General features: G+C 43.0%; 1 protein-coding gene across 2 annotated transcripts in view; it reads right to left on the bottom strand.

Annotated features, from left to right (window-relative positions):
• Window positions 1-6,757, bottom strand: part of LOC124043660 (oxysterol-binding protein-related protein 10-like) — a 91,171-nt gene extending 84,414 nt beyond the window's left edge. For both annotated transcript variants that reach the window (XM_046362463.1, XM_046362464.1), the window contains exon 1: window positions 6,184-6,757. In XM_046362463.1, the coding sequence (XP_046218419.1) occupies window positions 6,184-6,449 (266 nt within the window). In that variant the 5' untranslated portion in view covers window positions 6,450-6,757. The remainder of the gene's footprint in view (window positions 1-6,183) is intronic.
• Window positions 6,758-18,101: the final 11,344 nt, after the last annotated feature.

Raw genomic sequence — 18,101 nt, 5'->3', positions numbered from 1 at the left:
AGCGGACACTTAAGTCCAAGTTCTACAACAGACTCGACAGCTTAGCTTCCAGCCCACAGTATAACTGCAACTTTATTGGATGGCACCCCGCAATTGAAGTTGCAAGTAATGAGGCCCATGTGATGTGGGAGGTCCTTCAGTGTCTCTGTGTCACTGTCCAGTTTCTCAGAAAGCTTTCATCTGATCATTGGGGCCTAAGAGACTGGGGAGCCGTAATGGAGGGGTAACCCTAAAGCACATGCAGCCTCTCTCTCAAGGTGACGGTGTGTTGCACAATTGGAGGACCTAGTTAAGGGATGGGCAACTTTGTTGGGGGTGGGGGCCACACCCCAAAAAAAATCTGAACTTATGAGGGACCGCAGTTGAACACAGGTCTGCATACGCACATCCATATATATCCCCCCCACCAGAGATACAAAATGTTTGTTTGTATATATATATATATATAAATAAACAGCCGTTTCCAGACGTTTTTGTAGCTGGAAACGGCTGATTTTTAATGGAACACCTACATAGGTGTAGAGGCCCATTATCAGCAACCATCACTCCTGCGTTCCAGTGGCACGTTGTGTTAGCTAATCCAAGTTGATCATTTTAAAAGTCTAATTGATCATTAAACCCTTTTGCAATTATATTAGCACAGCTGAAAACGGTTGTGCTGAGTTAAAGAATGGTCATTTCCAACATTAACGATGTCTACACTGTATTTCTGATACTTTTAAATGGACTTTTTTTTTTTAGCTTTTCTTTCAAAAATAAAGACATTTCTAAGTGACCCCAAACATTTGAACGGTAGTTTTTATAATAATTGTACATTTCGTGCAATTCAACACTTTTTGCCATGGCATGTAGAGAAAATGTTGCCGTTTTAAAGCAAGGGTGCTGCAAATACACACATTTTGCCATAGGGTGGAGAGAAATGTTTGCAGTTTGACTAACAAAATTAATGAGGGCCCACCGGTCGGTAATTAGACCATGATAAAAAAAGGTTTCGCTGGCCGCTAAACTAACTTAGCAATTTAAAAAATATTAGCCGACATGGGCTAATTGACTGACATAAGAGAGAAACTGCTACTGCGTAACCAAATTTCAAAATTGCACCTCACGTATCCTACTATTCTAACTCACAACAGTAAGTTGAAACCCTGACAGAGTTCCCAGACAAACACATGGAAACTAAGTATTCAGTACAATACACCTACACTTGAAAAAATAAAAAAGCAAATCGACATTAACATGATCACCCAACACACAGCGCAAACATGGCACAGACCCACTCTCAGTGAAGCTCACAAGCACACAGCATAGCCAAGTACATAGCCCGACAATGTTTATGCTCTTTCACAAATAGAAACAAGGATGTAATTGACAGACCTAGTATTACAGCAACACAGTCGCCCAATTTGTGTATTCTGTGCCATTTTTCAAAAACTGAGGCATGGTAGATTTGCTGGTGGAAAACATGTCAAAAAAGGACATTTTCCTGCAGCGGCATACTTTGGACGTTCTATTTTTGGCTTCCCCCCCAAAAAAAAATTGTGGGGGGGGGTCCAAAAACGTCACACAAACTAAGTCCGACCATCTTTAAAAACTGCAATTCTCGAGGCCATGAGATCTGTGGTGAAGGGAAAATACACTGCTGGCTTTTGAAGCCTATAGCCGGTGTCACATGTACCGTTACAGTATGCTTTACTTGGTCCATTATGACACATCAAATAATGTCAAGAATAAGAGGGCTATACTAGCAGAAAATAGTTGAAGTGGCACACACCGCAACACAACAGTACAGCAGGAAAAAGCCTTCAACTTGGTTGCTCTCATTATTTACAAGTAGCAGGCAGTTGAGCACACCACTGCCAGGATTCAGGTAGGTTCAATAGGCCAGCATTATTCTCCCTTGACAGAAGAAAACAAAATGACACGGATCAGTTGAGTTTTGGAATGGGATTTCAGATCCTCTTCAGCTCACTGTAGCTTACCGGTCTTATTTCCATGTACACATTTACATGGGCCCTCAGACATGGCAACATGGCAACAACCCAGATCAATGAACCAAAAACGAATTTTAAACTTGAAAGCCAAGACACCCAGCGTCCAGCGCTCTTTTTAAATTGAATATGGGACAGTTACCATGAACTCCAAATAACCAATTTGCTTCTAATACAACAAAAAAAGTCATTTAGAAATAAAGTAGTATTTTGTTCTTGTGGAAGAATCATCTTGAAACCCAACTCCTCGTGGAGTTTTACACTGCTTGATGTGTAGTACAAGCTAACCTTTTGAAAGAGGTAGATCATTTGTGCATATATGCACCTCACTCAGGTTGTGGTGAGAAAGGGCACATACCCTTCAAACACCTTTGGGTTTGAATCGATAACCACTATGAATCCATAACCACTCACCTCGTTCTAAAACACACCACATGTGCCAGCCCAAATACCTGGCAGTCCTCATACACTACACTGTTCCAGTGTATGAGCCCAGGACTGGGAGTCTGGGACACACGCATCACTGTGTAGGGGCAGCTCAGCCAGGCTGGTGCATTTGGAGGTGGACTGGGGACAGAAGGCCTGGAAGAGCAGCCATCCTAGCTGAGTGTTTGGGGCTGTGAATAAGATGCCATTTGAAAACAGCCACTATGTCAAATCACCTGCTGCTCTGTTCTCCTCTACCAAGCTTCCCACTCTCTCCGACCTCTTTCGCCGACCATACAGTACACCGTATGTGTTCTAGCACACTGCTGTCCCTCAGCTCATCTCTGCAGCCCTATAGATAGTGGGCCACACTGCACAGTGATATCTCACCATGAATAATACCAGGATTCCCTGTTTACAACTGTTGGGAGTGTAAAGTCCCACAGAAGAAAATACTAGTTTGTTTGTCATCATACTGGCCATTTTTTACTGTGAATTTGATGTATGAAACAGAATCCCCTTTGGTTCTCTTTTTGTCAAGAAGTGTATTCAAGTGGCCAATTAGGCACTATGACCATAAACCTTTTCTCTGTCATGACGACTTCTTCGTCCAGAAACAGACACCTCGCAAGTTGTCAACTGGCAGCTTCATTAAACAGTACCCGCAAAACACCAGTCTCAACGTCAACAGTGAAGAGGCCACTCCGGGATGCTGGCCTTCTAGGCAGAGTTCCTCTGTCCAGTGTGTGTACTTTTGCTCATCTTTTTATTGGCTTTTTTTGACACGTGGCTTATTCTTGGAAACTCTGCCTAAAAGGCCAGCATCCTGGAGTCACCTCTTCACTGTTGATGTTGAGACTGGTACTATTTAATGAAGCTGCCAGCTGAGGATTTGTGAGGGGTCTGTTTCTCAAACTAGAAACTCTAATGTACTTGTCCTCTTGCCGAGTTGTGCACCGGGGACTCCCAATCCTCTATCTATTCTGGTTAGAAACAGTTTGTGCTGTACTGTGACTGGAGTAGTACACAGCGTTGTACGAGATCTTCAGTTTCTTGGCAATTTCTCGCATGGAATAGCCTTCATTTGTCAGAACAAGAATAGACTGACGAGTTTCAGAAGAATGTTCCTTGTTTCTGGACATTTGAGCCTGTAAATCAAACCCACAAATGCTGATGCTCCAGATACTCAACTAATTGTAAAGAAGGCCAGTTGTATTGCTTGTAGTAACCATAAAAAGTGTTAAACAAAGCAAAATCTATTTTATATTTGATTTTTTAAATATTTGAGATCATCCGTACTCTGCGTCTCACAAAGGAATCAAAAATCTCAAATTTGGACTCATCAGACCAAAGGACAGATTTCCACTGGTCTAATGTCAATTGCTTGTGTTTCTTGGCCCAAGCAAGTCTCTTCTTCTTATTTGTGTTCTTTAGTAGTGGTTTCTTTGCAGCAATTTGACCACGAAGGCCTGATTCACTCAGTCTCCTCTGAACAGTTGATGTTGAGATGTGTCTGTTACTTGAACTCTGTGAAGCATTTATTTGGGCTGTAATTTCTGAGGCTGATAACTCTAATGTACTTCTCCTCTGCAGCAGAGGTAACTCTGGGTCTTCCTTTCCTGTGGCGGTCCTCATGAGAGCCAGTTTCATCATAGCGCTTGATGGTTTTTGCGACTGCACTTGGAGAAAGTTCTTGAAATGTTCCATATTGACTGACCTTCATGTCTGAAAGTAATGATGGACTGTTGTTTCTCTTTGCTTATTTGAGCTGTTCTTGCCATAATATGGACTTGGTCTTTTACCAAATAAAGCTACCGTGTCACAACAACTGATTGTCTCAAGCAAAGAAATTCTAAAATGTACTTTTAACAAGGCACACTTAATTTAAATGCATTCCAGGTGACTACCTTATCAAGCTGGTTGAGAGAATGCCAAGAGTGTGCCAACCTGTCAAGGCAAAGGGTGGCTATTTGAAGAATCTCAAATATACTTTGATTTGTTTAACACTTTTTTGGTTACTTCATAATTCCATGTGTTATTTCTTAGTTGTGATGTCTTCACTATTATTCTATAATGTAGAAAATAATAAAAATAATGAAACCCTTGAATGAGTAGGTATTCGAAAACTTTTGACCGGTAGTGTACATACACACACATTTTTTGTCTGCAAACAATGTCAAATAAAAAATGTAAAAACATGGAGTTAATAAAGCCGCATACAAACACATTCTCTTTTTTCTTTCTTGAGTAAGGCAGCTCCAAAATGCAGGTGTTTCAGCCGAGCTCAGTTCTTTGTGGTGGTGTGGCAGGCAGCAGAATATACAGAGCGTAGGGGTTGGTAATGTTCTCTAGTTACGCTGTGATTGGCTCAGTGTTCTGTCACTCATGGGGACACTATGTCACTGAAAAATCTAAGGGTAGAGCTTGAAAATTCAAGCACCATGGGTGCTGCCATAGAGTTACATTGGAAGTGCCCATTCAAGATGGCTCAAGGTCATTGGCCACAAAATACATTTTGTCAAATCATGTTATATCTACTGTAGCTTTGATTGGACTGATCAAGTCAACATCATACTTTCAAAATCTTAGCTAGCAGTCATCACGAATCAAGTCGACAATCTACGGGCAAATCCTTTTCAAATTAAGAGAAATTATAGATAAAACAACCATGAATATTACACAACAAGCACAGCACAGCAAGATGAGTCCAAAAATATCTGGTATGCAGCGGCATAAATTATGTAATATGCTAGGGCGATATGTACACTGTAGCTAAGAAAGTAATACTAAGTGTATGTTATGTAGTGAGCTGTTAGTAGCCCATGTGCCTCAACCTCATTTTGTCTACCGTTCTGACTTGGTGGTGAACATTTAGCCTATTTTAGAGAAATGTAAACATCAAATATTGTAAGAGGTTTCCTTGTCTGCTTAAATGCCCCCTTTATTTATCCTACGGTTCTGACTTGGTGTACAGGGAGAATACTGTAAGATAGCCAGGTCTAGCGGTGGTAAGGTGTTGGGACAGCTTTACGTAGGCCCTAACAGTTTGTGGGCACTGTTTGTCACCGTTATAGTGCAATTAATGCATTGTTTAGTGTTGTGTTGTGTCTTTTCTGGCATGCACCTAAAAAATGTTGGGTTGGGGGGGGGTTTACCCCACCAAGATTTACCAGCTAAAAATCGCCACTGGTTGTAGAGAATGCCTGTCCCAGTATCTATGCGTTAGAGATGTTGGCTATGCAAGGCCTACAAATGCTAAATCATGCATGAGGAACTTTATTGTTATCCAATATGCACAGGCTCTGTAGCTGGCAAAATTACAATGTTTCAATTGTCTAGTCTATGGCTGCAACCTTGTAGCCCTTGAAACAGTGACACGTTATCACTCCACACACCACTGACCTTTGCAGTGCAAGGTGGAGGAAAAACTAACAGCATGCATGCACCAAGGAACATTACACTTTATGACACTACCCAGAGACGTCAGTTCAACGTCTAGTTTTGATTTACATTTGAGTGAGTTGTCAACCAATGTGAATTCAACGTTTAACCAACAAAAAAATCTCAATGTCATTGGATTTAGGATAAAAGTTTGATGGAAACCATGACGAAACGCCCTTACATTGATTACTTTTTGCAAATCCAATCGGTTTTCCACGTCGATTCAATATCACATAGATTTATGGGGCTGAAATGACGTGGAAACAACGTTGATCCAACCAGTATTTGACCAGTGGGTAAGAACCTCATGATTTAAAGTGCTGCTTACCTGTTCTGCCATCCTTGAATTAAGTTTGTGTATTTGCTCAACACTCCTTCTAACTGACGCTTACACGCTTGCTGAAAATGCATACTGTTTCCTAATAAACCTCCCCGACTCACTCCTCCACCGGCCCCGTTCCCAAGCGAAGCCGAGCCGGGGCTGTGAGAACCAGCTCGTCCGATCTTTCTCCCCGAATTCCCCTTGTCCGAAAGCAGTGAACCAGAGTTCGTTTTATTTGTCCCAGGATGCGGACTGCAGATCGTCTTCTCCATACTGACGACGGGACAGACGGTGTCGAGCACAGCAATGAGATTTTTTTTGCTAGAACATTGTGGTTAACACAGTAATGTATGTCTACTGGCCTAAATCAAAAGGTTAAATATGTAATATTCATGTTTCCCTGGTGATTTGAGCGTCCCTCTCTGCCCAAGAAACCAGGCATAATTTCCCGCATGAAGAGCACTGCTGTAGTTCCCTTGCTGCCGTGGCGCTCTAACGTTGACGTTTCGTTGGGAAATCACAGTGCAGACACCCCCTCTCCTGACTCTCTCAGCCAACCCCCTCATATAACAGTCCAATCTTATTACACATCACAACCAAGAAAACGGCTACAGAATGCCCCGAGGCGCACCGCTCACCATCATCATCATTCCCAAAATAGCTGAATAATATTATTTTCTAGTAATTCCAATCAGCTATAGAACAAATTCACGTGTTATTCATCCATATGATGTAGGCCTAAATAGGCTAATGAACATTTTATTTTATTTTATTTTATGGGGTAACCTATCTTAATCACAGTAAATGAGGGGTATTGTCAGACATACCGTATCTGACAATAGGGTTCGAATTAAATTGTAATTTTCCATGAAGAAAAATTGTGTGACTTCAGCTCTTTGAAAGTACTGTTGTGGTAATGTAAGACGTTTAAAACGTTTCACTTAATTGAAGCGGTGAAATATAGTCAAAGTAAAAGAAAATCTGAAAATATCTGTCTGGTCTGATTACTTCGACAGACTACTATATCAACCTTATTACTTTGGAGTGTGGAGCAGTTGGATCGCATATTTCAACACAAATAAGACTACTACACTTTTATACACTCTTCTACTAGACTACCGTAATATATGTAATATTTACTCATAAGGAATTAGAAAAGTTTTAGGCTATCATTTGGAGAGAAATATGATGGTGCCTCTAGTGGAAGGTTGTTTTACAGTAGCTACAGTAACCTCCCCTCAACCATACATTGACAGTGCATTCAGAAAGTATTCAGACCCCTTCCCTTTTTCCACATTTTGTTACATTGCAGCCTTATTCTAAAATAGATTGAATATTTTTTCCCCCTCATCAATCTACACACAATACCCCATAATGACAAAGCAAAAACTGTTTTTTAGACATTTATTCTAATGTATAAATACACAAAAAAAGAAATACCTTATTTACATAACTATTCAGACCCTTTGCTATGAGACTCGAAATTGAGCTCAGGTGCATCCTGTTTCCAGTGATCATTCTTGAGATGTTTTTACAACTTGACTGGAGTCCACCTGTGGTAAATTCAATTGACTGGACATGATTTGGAAAGGCACACACCTGTCTATATAAGGTCCCACAGTTGATAGTGCATGTCAGAGCAAAAACAAAACCAGGAGGTCGAAGGAATTGTCCGTAGAGCTCCAAGACAGGATCGTGTGCAGGCACAGATCTGGGGAAGGATACAGTATCTACTGTAGATATTTGGTTGGACTGATCATGTCAACATCATACTTTCAAAATCTTAGCTAGCAGTCATCATCATGAATTAAGTTGACAATCTACAGGCAAATCCTTTTCTATCCTTGTCATGTGAAGAGAAATGACGAAGAGAAATTATAAATAAAACGTATCGGTGCTCATCGACCATTGGACATGAACATTACACAACAAGTTGGAAATCGCAAATTCAACAATGAGTGGTTTGGAAGGAATCAGTGGCTAACAGCAAGTATTGCAAAGCAATCACCAGCCTGCTATTCAATGGAGTGGGAGCGTGGTCCAAGTCTGGGTTTAAGGGTCTCTTTTCTAAGCTTAAAAGGATAAACATTCAATTCTGGCCATGCTGTCAATCCAGCATGACTTCTGCCACGTTCAAAACAACTGGAAACTTGGAACTGGGAAATCTCAGACCTCAGTGAGTTCAAGACAATAGGGAACAACCTACGACTGGGAAAATATGTTTTGAATGGATATCCAACTAGGAATTCCAAGTCGGGAACTCGGGCCTAAAGATCACTCATGTCATGATTCAACCTTGTTTTTTTCCGATATCCCAGTTGTTTTGAAAGCACTATAAATCCAGAGAATGACCGAATTTAATAACAATGTTTGATGACAAGATTCACCCACGAAGGACTGCCGAGCCACCTTCCTGTTCAAGTGAGCACAGCACAACAAGGTGTGTCCACAAATGCATTGTATGCTGCTGTATAAATCATGTAATATGCCAGGGAGATATGTATACCGTAGCTAAGAAAGTAATACTGAGTGTGCGTTGTGTAGTAAGCTGTTAGTAGCCCATGTGCCTCACCTTAATAATTTGGTCCCTTTTCACCTCATAACTTAACATACTGTTCTGACTTGGTGGTGCACATTTCTCCTATAGCCTGTTTTAGAGAAATGTCATCATTGAATATTGTAAGAGCTTTCATTGTCTCCTTATACGCCCCCTATTTATCCTATGGTTCTGACTTGGTGTACAGGGAGAATACTGTAAGAACGGCCCATGTTCTGAACTCTGTCGCAGTACATTTTAAAATTGCTGGACAAATATACAGATTGACTTCGTCTGTCCAAGCTCGCTCATTAATTTCTTAATTGAAATGACAGATTGCCTCTTATCCTCTCGTCATCCCCTTATGCCATAGTTTGTACATCTCAATTGTCAGTAGAAACCACATTTGCTTTAAGCAAGTCAGCCATATCAGCTATGTTTTTTTAAAGCATTAAATGAGGCTGAATGAACTGTTTCGATGCCAGGCAAGGCTCCGCTGATAGCAAGGTGTAGCAGTGGTTGGGACTGTTGGGACTGCTGTAGGCCCTAACAGTTTGTGGGCACCATTTTCACCGTTATAGTGCAATTAATGTTGTGTTGTGTAGTGGCTTTGCTGGCATGCATCTACAAAAAAGGGTTCACTTTGCCCCACCAAGATTTACAGGCTAAAATAGGCACTGGTTACTTCACAATACTAACCTAAATGACAGAGTGAAAAGAAAGTAGCTTGTACAGAATACAAATATTCCAAAGCATGCATCCTGTTTGCAATAAGGCACTAAAGTAAAACTGCAAAACATTTGGCAAAGAAAATAACTTTAACTACTGAATACAAAGCATTATGTTTGGGGCAAATCCAACACCATACATCACTGAGTACCACTCTTCACATTTCCAAACATGGTCATGGCTGTATCATGTTTTGGATATGCTTGTCATCAGCAAGGACTAGGGAGTTATTTAGGATAAAAAGACTCGGAATAGAGCTAAATCCTAGAGGAAAACCTGGTTCAGTCTGCTTCCAACAGACACTGGGAGACAAATGCATCTTTCAACATAAGTCCAAACGTACACTTGAGTTGCTTACCAAGACAACATTGAATGTTCCTGAGTTGCCTAGTTACAGTTATGACTTAAATTGGCATGAAAATCAATGACAAGACTTCAAAATGGCTGTCTAGCAATGATCAACAACCAACTTGACAGAGCTTGAATCATTTTTCAAAGAATAATGTGTCAATATTGTACAATCCAGGTGTGCAAAGCTCTTGTAGATGTACTCTCCCACTTGATTTGGATGGAAAGGCCGAGTCAAATGGAATGTTTTACACTTACCTTATAAAGCTGGAGGTGTCGGACAACCTCATATGAAAATGTCTTTCTGGGCCACACAACCTCGTTCACTTAAACAATGGACAGCAGACTGTCCTTGTGCTTGGAGTAGTATTGAAGACATAAATGTGATGCCCTATGATTTCAAAATATATTCACTACTTTGGGTCCAAGGCTGTAAAGAAAACAAAATAACAATCAAATGGATTTTCAATTAAATTTGTGCTTGGAAAAATGTACTTCAATTCATGAAATGGAAGAAACCCATAACGCCAGGCACCCTTGTGTGGAACAACCCCACATTACCTCCAGCATTTAATGACAACACCTAAGTCCTGGTTCTTAAGTGGCATTGTGAATTTTGAACATTATATACTATGAAGACTCTGTACTGTCATTCAATAAATTCAAAGAAGAAATTGGGTTAAGTTCTTTCAACTAAGAACTCTTATTCAATCGCTTCAACAGAATCTGGATGAACCTAAAGCTTTTAAAAAGCACTGAATGAAGATGCAATGCCAAAGAAGTTGATTGCAAAGGTATATCAAGAGTTGATTTAATGTATACCTGATAGCTCAGAACCTATAAGGAAGAAATGGTAAACAGATCTCAAGGAATAAATTGATGAGAACTATTGGTCAAATATACACTATGGTTCAATAGTTTGGGGTCACTTAGAAATGTCCTTGTCTTTGAAAGAAAAGCACATTTTTTTTGTCCATTAAAATAACATAAAATTGATCAGAAATAAAGTGTAAATATTGTTAATGTTGTAAATGACTATTGTAGCTAGAAACGGCTGATTTTTAATGGGATATCTACATAGGCATACAGAGGCCCGTTATCATTAACCATCACTCCTGTGCTCCAATGGCACGTTGTGTTAGCTAATCCAAGTTGATCCTTTTAAAAGGCTAATTAATCATTAGAAAACCCTTTTGCAATTATGTTAGCACAACTAAAAACTGTTGTGCTGATTTAAAGAAGCAATAAAACTGGCCTTCTTTAGACTAGTTGAGTATGTGGAGCATCAGCATTGGTGGGTTCAATTACAGGCTCAAAATGGCCAGAAACAAATAACTTTCTTCTGAAACTCATCAGTCTATTCTTGTTCTGAGAAATGAAGGCTATTTCATGAGAGAAATTGCCAAGAAACTGAAGATCACGTACAGCGCTGTGTACTACTCCCTTCACAGAACAGCGCAAACTGTCTCTAACCAGAATAGAAAGAGGAGTGGGAGGCCCCGTTGCACAACTGAGCAAGAGGACAAGTACATTAGAGTGTCTAGTTTGAGAAACAGATGCCTCACAAGTCCTCAACTGGCAGCTTCATTAAATAGTAACCGCAAAACACCAGTCTCAACATCAACAGTGAATAAGCCCCATGGCCCTGGTCAAAAGTAGTGCACTATTTAGGGAATAGGGTTCCATTTGGAACGTAGTTCCAGTCTCCCTGTGGAAGATGCAGTGGCATGCTGGCTTTCATACCTTTGATTTACCATGGGTTCTTGACACAAGAGGACTGTGTCATTCATTGCTCAGTCTTTCTGTTCATCCCCTGCATTCATAAAACCCTTCATTCCTCTGCTAGCAGTCGTAATGTATATTCATGGTTCCACCCTTCACCCGTATAGGCATGCATACACAAATGCACACACACCTTGTCAGTATGCAGGTGTAGTAGCCCCGTCTAGTCCATTGAGTACTTACTGTGGACTGTGCTGGGCTTTGTGAATAATGCATGTGTAGAGCAAACATCCACAATCTTCGGCAGGCCTCACATGACCAGATGTTATGTCTTTCAGGGGGCTGCATGACCCAGATAACAAAATGACACTAAAATTAAAGTGATTATGACTACGTAAAGATTAAATCCCAATATTACGCTAACTGTTGTCTGGATTTCATGTTCTACTCCCCCAAAGAGAGAGAGAGAGAGAGAGAGAGAGAGAGAGAGAGAGAGAGAGAGAGAGAGAGAGAGAGAGAGAGAGAGAGAGTGTGTAACGTAGACGCAGGGAGTCAGGAAGCAGGTGCAGTTAGTGAGTTTAATGATAACGAACATGGAACGATACAAAACAAGAGAATCATCTGACATGGAAACACAAACAATACTACCTGATGACTGACAAAACAGAGTGCTCGATAAATGGTAAGTAATGGAGGTAGTAAGGAAGTCCTGGTGTGACTGATGATAGGGCGCAGGTGTGTGTAATGATGGTTGCCAGGATAGCGGGAGTAGACGTAAAAGAGGGAGAGATGAACCTGGAGAAGAGTGCCCTAAGCAAGCTGATCCTGGGGCTCTGTTCACAGACACAAACAGACCCCACAGAGCCTCAGGACAGCAACACAATTAGACCCAAACAAAATCATGAGAAAACAAAAAGATAATTCCTTAACACATTGGAAAGAATTAACAAAAGAACTCAGAACAAACTAGAATTCTATTTGGCCCTAAACAGAGAGTACACCGTGGCAGAATACTTGACCACTGTGACTGACCCAAACTTAAGGAACAGACTCAGTGAGCATAGCATTGCTTTTGAAAAAGCCACCATAGGCAGACCTGGCTCTCAAGAGAAGACAGGCTATGTGCACACTGCCCACAAAATGAGGTGGAAACTGAGCTGCACTTCCTAAATTCCTGCCAAATGTATGACCATATTAGAGATAAATACTTCCCTCAGAATATACAGACCCACAAAGAACTTGAAAACAAATCCAATATTTGATAAACACACCTATCTATTTGTGAAATAGCACAGTGTGCAGTCAGCAGCAAGATTTGTGACCTGTTGCCACAAGAAAAGGGCACCCAATGAAGAACAAGCACCATTGTAAATACAACCCATATTTATGTTGATTTATTTTCCCTATTGTACTTTAACTATTTGCACATCGTTACAACACTATATATACACATAATATGACATTTGAAATTACTCTATTCCATTGGAACTTTTGAGTGTAATGTTTTACAGTTCATTTTTATTGTTAATTTCACTTTTGTTTATTATCTATTTCACTTGCTTTGGCAATGTAAACACATGCTTCCCATGCCAATGAATTGAATAGAGAGAGAGAGAGATTCCTCAAGTCGCCAGACAAGGACAGGGATAGCATCAGACAAGGTGTCTGAAATGGGATCACGTTGACTGGGATTCTGTTCAATTTCAGCCACCTTCCTGGATATGTACGTAACTCTTACTGAGCCTTATATACATGTTATCCTTGTTCCTTTTCTATTTGGCTGTTGTGTACAGAACATACATTGATGCTTGTAAGAAATGACTGTACAATGAAGATTACTTACACGGCACTTCGGTTATCACTGCAGGTTTGCAAACCAACAGAGACCTTGAGGTTGTCTCAGTTGCTGCCCGTGTCAGGCACCATATAACTCCTTTACGGGCACAGACCTTGCCAACAAACTTTGAGAACTGGCAGTCCCTGAAATGGAACATTCAGACAGTTGATGCTACTCTAGAATGGCCCATATAGTCCATGGATAGAGGGCCAAATATCCCATATTTTTCCACTTTGGGGTGGCAAAGTCTATTAAGATTTTCATGAAGGTCCATGTCTGTGGGTTATATTTTGGTACGATAACCACTTATCGGAGGTAGCTGGCTAAATGTGGTTATCCCTGGCATTAATATTATGACCAATACGTGGTTAGTTGGGCCAACAGGAATGAGGGTATGACATTTTATTACCAGGGGAAATCTTTGAAAACTAAGGACATTTAATAAGGTATAAACAAATTAAGGTATGAAATTATAGGAATGGTAATGCTATCTTCAAGGGCCCATCCTGGGAGGTCAAAGGTTATACATGTAAGCATTTTGGGGTATATCAGGACAGAATGGGCAGTATTGGGATGAACTCTATTATCACATGGTACTCACGGTTTCCCAAAGTCATAGAGCACACATCCATCAAATCCCCATAGACAAACATTGGCAGTAGAATGGCCTTACTGAAGAGCTCAGTGACTTTCAACATGGCACCAACAAGTAATTTGGTCAAATTTTGGCCCTGCTATAGCTCCCCGGTCAACTGTAAGTACTATTATGATGAGGTGGAAAACACTAGGAGCAACAACGACTCCGGCGCAAAGTGGTAGACCACACAAGCTTACAGAACAGGACCGCTGTGTGCTGAAACGCGTAGCACATAAAAATCGTTCGTCCTCGGTTGCCACATTCACTACCGAAACACAACCCTGCCAAGGGGTCTACCGGTCGTGGTCGGCTGCGACAGCCTGGGATCGAACCCGGGTCTATAGTAACGCCTCTAGCACTGCGATGCAGTGCCTTAGACCGCTGCGCCACTCGGGAGACCCGCTCTGTCTTTGTATGGTCTCTTTGGCAGAGATTGTCATGCAGGTGAAAGAGGACCCAAAAGCGACTTGGCGAAAACAGAGTCTTTAATCCAGTAAAGTAAATACAATCAAAAAACACAACTTTCACTCGAAATGACGAGGACAAACTGGAGACTCGATCTTGAACAGCAGGTGAACAGCAGGTTGCCTCGGGAAGGCACTTGAACCAGACAGACTCAGACACCTGCTCACCACGCAGCATCTGAGGAAAACACGACACGACAGGGCGATACACAAACACAGCACGGTGAATTCTAGACAAGGAACCGACAGGGCAGAAACGGGAAACAAGGAGAGAAATAGGGACTCTAATCAGGGAAAAGGATCGGGAACAGGTGTGGGAAGGCTAAATGATGATTAGGGGAATAGGAACAGCTGGGAGCAGGAACGGAACGATAGAGAGAAGAGAGAGCGAGAGAGTGAGAGAGGGAGGGGGAGAGAGAGGGATAGAAAGAGGGAAAGAACCTAATAAGACCAGCAGAGGGAAACGAATAGAATGGGAAGCACAGGGACAAGACGTGATAATAAATGACAAAACATGACAGTACCCCCACTCACCGAGCGCCTCCTGGCGCACTCGAGGAGGAATCCTGGCGGCAACGGAGGAAATCATCAATGAGTGAACGGTCCAGCACGTCCCGAGACGGAACCCAACTCCTCTCCTCAGGACCGTAACCCTCCCAATCCACTAAGTATTGGTGACCCCGTCCCCGAGAACGCATGTCCATGATCTTATGTACCTTGTAAATAGGTGCGCTCTCGACAAGGACGGGAGGGGGGAGGGAAGACGAACGGGGGTGCGAAGAAAGGGCTTAACACAGGAGACATGGAAGACAGGATGGACGCGACGAAGATGTCGCGGAAGAAGCAGTCGCACAGCGACAGGATTGACGACCTGGGAGACACGGAACGGACCAATGAACCGCGGAGTCAACTTACGAGAAGCTGTCGTAAGAGGAAGGTTGCGAGTGGAAAGCCACACTCTCTGGCCGCAACAATACCTTGGACTCTTAATCCTGCGTTTATTGGCGGCTCTCACAGTCTGTGCCCTGTAACGGCAAAGTGCAGACCTCACCCTCCTCCAGGTGCGCTCACAACGTTGGACAAACGCTTGAGCGGAGGGAACGCTGGACTCGGCAAGCTGGGATGAGAACAGAGGAGGCTGGTAACCCAGACTACTCTGAAACGGAGATAACCCGGTAGCAGACGAAGGAAGCGAATTGTGAGCGTATTCTGCCCAGGGGAGCTGTTCTGCCCAAGACGCAGGGTTTCTGAAAGAAAGGCTGCGTAGTATGCGACCAATCGTCTGATTGGCCCTCTCTGCTTGACCGTTAGACTGGGGATGAAACCCGGAAGAGAGACTGACGGACGCACCAATCAAACGACAGAACTCCCTCCAAAACTGTGACGTGAATTGCGGGCCTCTGTCTGAAACGGCGTCTAACGGGAGGCCATGAATTCTGAATACATTCTCGATAATGATTTGTGCCGTCTCCTTAGCGGAAGGAAGTTTAGCGAGGGGAATGAAATGTGCCGCCTTAGAGAACCTATCGACAACCGTAAGAATCACAGTCTTCCCCGCAGACAAAGGCAGACCGGTAATGAAGTCTAGGGCGATGTGAGACCATGGTCGAGAAGGAATGGGGAGCGGTCTGAGACGACCGGCAGGAGGAGAGTTACCCGACTTAGTCTGCGCGCAGTCCGAACAAGCAGCCACGAAACGGCGCGTGTCACGCTCCTGAGTCGGCCACCAAAAGCGCTGGCGAATAGACGCAAGAGTGCCTCGAACACCGGGATGACCAGCTAACTTGGCAGAGTGAGCCCACTGAAGAACAGCCAGACGAGTGGAAACAGGAACGAAAAGGAGGTTACTAGGACAAGCGCGCGGCGACGCAGTGTGCGTGAGTGCTTGCTTAACCTGTCTTTCAATTCCCCAGACTGTTAACCCGACAACACGCCCATAAGGAAGAATCCCCTCGGGATCAGTAGAAGCCACAGAAGAACTAAACAGACGGGATAAGGCATCAGGCTTGGTGTTCTTGCTACCCGGACGGTAAGAAATCACAAACTCGAAACGAGCGAAAAACAACGCCCAACGAGCTTGACGGGCATTAAGTCGTTTGGCAGAACGGATGTACTCAAGGTTCTTATGGTCTGTCCAAACGACAAAAGGAACGGTCGCCCCCTCCAACCACTGTCGCCATTCGCCTAGGGCTAAGCGGATGGCGAGCAGTTCACGGTTACCCACATCATAGTTGAGCTCAGATGGCGACAGGCGATGAGAAAAATAAGCGCAAGGATGAACCTTATCGTCAGACTGGAAGCGCTGGGATAGAATGGCTCCCACGCCTACCTCTGAAGCGTCAACCTCGACAATGAATTGTCTAGTGACGTCAGGAGTAACGAGGATAGGAGCGGACGTAAAACGTTCTTTTAGAAGATCAAAAGCTCCCTGGGCGGAACCGGACCACTTAAAACACGTCTTGACAGAAGTAAGAGCTGTGAGAGGGGCAGCAACTTGACCGAAATTACGAATGAAACGCCGATAGAAATTAGCGAAACCTAAAAAGCGCTGCAACTCGACACGTGACCTTGGAACGGGCCAATCACTGACAGCTTGGACCTTAGCGGAATCCATCTGAATGCCTTCAGCGGAAATAACGGAACCGAGAAAAGTAACGGAGGAGACATGAAAAGAGCACTTCTCAGCCTTTACGTAGAGACAATTCTCTAAAAGGCGCTGTAGAACACGTCGAACGTGCTGAACATGAATCTCGAGTGACGGAGAAAAATCAGGATATCGTCAAGATAGACAAAAACAAAGATGTTCAGCATGTCTCTCAGAACATCATTAACTAATGCCTGAAAAACAGCTGGCGCATTGGCGAGACCAAACGGCAGAACCCGGTACTCAAAATGCCCTAACGGAGTGTTAAACGCCGTTTTCCACTCGTCCCCCTCTCTGATGCGCACGAGATGGTAAGCGTTACGAAGGTCCAACTTAGTAAAGCACCTGGCTCCCTGCAGAATCTCGAAGGCTGATGACATAAGGGGAAGCGGATAACGATTCTTAACCGTTATGTCATTCAGCCTCGATAATCCACGCAGGGGCGCAGAGTACCGTCCTTCTTCTTAACAAAAAAGAACCCCGCCCCGGCCGGAGAGGAAGAAGGCACTATGGTACCGGCGTCAAGAGACACAGACAAATAATCCTCGAGAGCCTTACGTTCGGGAGCCGACAGAGAGTATAGTCTACCCCGAGGAGGAGTGGTCCCCGGAAGGAGATCAATACTACAATCATACGACCGGTGAGGAGGAAGGGAGTTGGCTCGGGACCGACTGAAGACCGTGCGCAGATCATGATATTCCTCCGGCACTCCTGTCAAATCGCCAGGTTCCTCCTGAGAAGTAGGGACAGAAGAAACGGGAGGGATGGCAGACATTAAACACTTCACATGACAAGAAACATTCCAGGATAGGATAGAATTACTAGACCAATTAATAGAAGGATTATGACATACTAGCCAGGGATGACCCAAAACAACAGGTGTAAACGGTGAACGAAAAATCAAAAATAAATAGTCTCACTGTGGTTACCAGATACTGTGAGGGTTAAAGGTAGTGTCTCAAATCTGATACTGGGAAGATGACTACCATCTAAGGCGAACATGGGCG

Source organism: Oncorhynchus gorbuscha, linkage group LG09, assembly GCF_021184085.1.
Source record: "Oncorhynchus gorbuscha isolate QuinsamMale2020 ecotype Even-year linkage group LG09, OgorEven_v1.0, whole genome shotgun sequence".
Classification (NCBI taxonomy): Eukaryota; Metazoa; Chordata; class Actinopteri; order Salmoniformes; family Salmonidae; genus Oncorhynchus; species Oncorhynchus gorbuscha.
The sequence above is the reverse complement of the archived record's forward strand: the minus strand, read 5'-3'. Positions and strand labels throughout refer to the sequence as shown.